The sequence below is a fragment of the Miscanthus floridulus genome, chromosome 5, assembly GCF_019320115.1.
Source record: "Miscanthus floridulus cultivar M001 chromosome 5, ASM1932011v1, whole genome shotgun sequence".
Lineage (NCBI taxonomy): Eukaryota > Viridiplantae > Streptophyta > Magnoliopsida > Poales > Poaceae > Miscanthus > Miscanthus floridulus.
Genome location: NC_089584.1, coordinates 37,898,394 through 37,900,770, shown reverse-complemented (window position 1 = coordinate 37,900,770; position 2,377 = coordinate 37,898,394). Strand labels below are relative to the sequence as shown.

General features: G+C 53.5%; 1 protein-coding gene across 1 annotated transcript; it reads right to left on the bottom strand.

Annotated features, from left to right (window-relative positions):
- Positions 1-532: 532 nt before the first annotated feature.
- On the bottom strand, positions 533-2,177 carry LOC136451990 (transcription factor MYBS1-like). Its single transcript, XM_066452666.1, has 2 exons — positions 1,457-2,177; positions 533-1,357 (listed from the first exon to the last, which is right to left on the bottom strand). The coding sequence occupies exons 1-2, from the start codon at positions 1,897-1,899 to the stop codon at positions 910-912; spliced, it is 891 nt and encodes a 296-aa protein (XP_066308763.1). The 5' UTR covers positions 1,900-2,177; the 3' UTR covers positions 533-909.
- Between the last annotated feature and the right edge of the window lie 200 nt (positions 2,178-2,377).

Below are 2,377 nucleotides of genomic sequence, written 5' to 3'. Positions count from 1 at the left end.
AGTCTGTAATTATGTAGCCCACTGTGTAGCAGATTAGGAGCCGAGTCTAAATAATGAAGTTGTTCTGCTGTTTGACGGTATATTCTCAGTTGTATAGATGATTAGATTGGCAATCTGTCACCGGCAACTGAGTAACAGAATGTTCCACTTCAAGGAAAATCCATTTTTAATTACAAATATGCCAACTCTAATTCCTTCTTTACAAACGAATTTTCTTTTGATATCCACATGCTGTTGCACTTGCCTGTCCACTAGTCAAGCAAAAAAGGTTTTAAAAAGAAAAGAAACATTTAATCTATTATCTATCTGAATTGAGTATCAAACCATAGAAAAGAAACATTTAATCTATTATCTATCTGAATTGAGTATCAAACCATAGATGGTCACTGAAACTGAAACAACATTAGCTCAATCCCAAGCTGACACTGTTTGAAAACAACGGCTGCGGTGGGGGAACTTGATTGAGATGCTTCAGAAGGAAAAAGGAATTGTACTGTGATGATGAACACATATTTCTGCACTACAGCACAAATGAGATATCATAGACAATCAATCTACATCCGGGAAATGGAATCAGATCAGTCCCCAGTTGCAACTCTGCACAAATGATCAACATTTGCACCTTGGAAGGCTGCTACTAATTACACATTCCTTGAGCCTCCCTGAGTGTGATTACAATAAGTAGAGCTATTGCAACAGTCAGCAGATACTCATTATTCGCCTCATCGCCTGCCTGCCCAGCACTCACTCAAGTCATCTATGTTACATTACATCAAATTAAGGGCCGGGAGATCAGGAAAGGATGGATATATAGATGGCTTTGACTACACAAAGATGAACGAAATCAAGAAAGAACAAGCAACGAAATGCAGCTCTGCAGATGTGCAAATGCCGCCGGTAGACGATCGATCATTGGTGCATCTTGGCCGGCGGCGCTGGGTATCCCACTGGCACGACATAGGGCGAGTGATGACCCGGCGGGAACATGACGGGCGTGCCGACGGCCGCCGGCGCCACCATGTGCCCCGCGACTGGGTGGCCCATGGGCGCGTGCCCGTACATGCCCATCGGCGGCGCCGGGTGGTGGTGCTTCATGCCCGCGGGCCCCATGGGCATCGCCCCCGCGGCGGCTGGGCCGCCCGTGATGGGTGCGCCGGCCGCGGCGACCTCGCCGGCGGTCACGCTGGTGATGTCGTGGATGCTGGAGCGGCGCCGGTCCCGGTTCATGGAGTTGAGGCGGATGAAGTATTTCTGCGCGTGGCTCGCCACCTGCGTCGGCGTCCGTGAGATGACGAAGTTGCGCGAGATGCTCCGCCAGTCGCCCTTGCCGAACTTGTCCAGACCCAGCAAGAACAACCTGCCACCAACACAATAACATCATCAAAGATTAGCATGAAAGATGCAAGCTTTATTTGAATTTTGAAGGCAAGAACACGTGGAGATTTTTGCTACGAACCTGTGCTCCTCTTCCGTCCAGGGGACGCCCTTGCGCCGCTCCTGCTCAGCCTTAGAGCAACTCTTCCCCGCGTCAACGCCGCCGCCGCCGCTCTTCCGTTCGTCGCGTCGGTGCCCGCCGCCGCCGCCTCCTCCTCCATCCTTGGGCGCGGAGGCGGCGACTCCGGAGCCCTCGGGCGTGGCGGCGGACGACTCCTCCCCAGCGTAGCGCGGGAGCGGGATGCGGCCGGCCTCGATGGCGGCCACGTCCTCCACCAGCGCCTCGTAGTGCCGCCGCACCTCCTCCGCCGTCCGCGCCGGCACGCTCGCCATGAGCGCCGTGAACCAGCCATCATCAGGCGGCCCGTCCGCCGGCGGCGCCGCGGCGGCCGCCACCGCGTTCTCCAACGCCTTGTCCTCCTCCCTTGTCCACGCCGCCGTGGCCGCCGTCGCCAGAGTGGTCATCGCCGGTGTCTGGTCCGCGTGTGGCGTAGCGTCGTCGGCACAGCCTCCCAGCTTCCACCGCAGCCAGCGCACTGACCTCTAGGGAGGAGGCCGCCGCGCTCACGAGCAGCCGGTTAACGCCGACACTAATCTGCTACCTGGCCTCCCTAGCTCGCTGCTCGCGCCACCATATCCACTGCTTTGACTTGGGAGAGCAGGAGCAAGCGGATGGAGGATGAGAACGCTAGAACGACACGGTGTGTGTTCCGGCCGTTGAGAGAGAAGATAAGGTTACCACGAATTGTAGCTATAATGAGTTCATGGATAAAACGTCCCACGTGTAATAGACCTACAGGATTAAAGTACTGTAGATAATAAACATACATAAATCTCTCAAATAAACTATTTTTAAATGTTAATTCTCTTTAAATGTTTTTGGTCTAGGATTCCAGGTGATAGGCACGTCATGCTGTTTTCCTATATTTTTCTAATTCTTCGT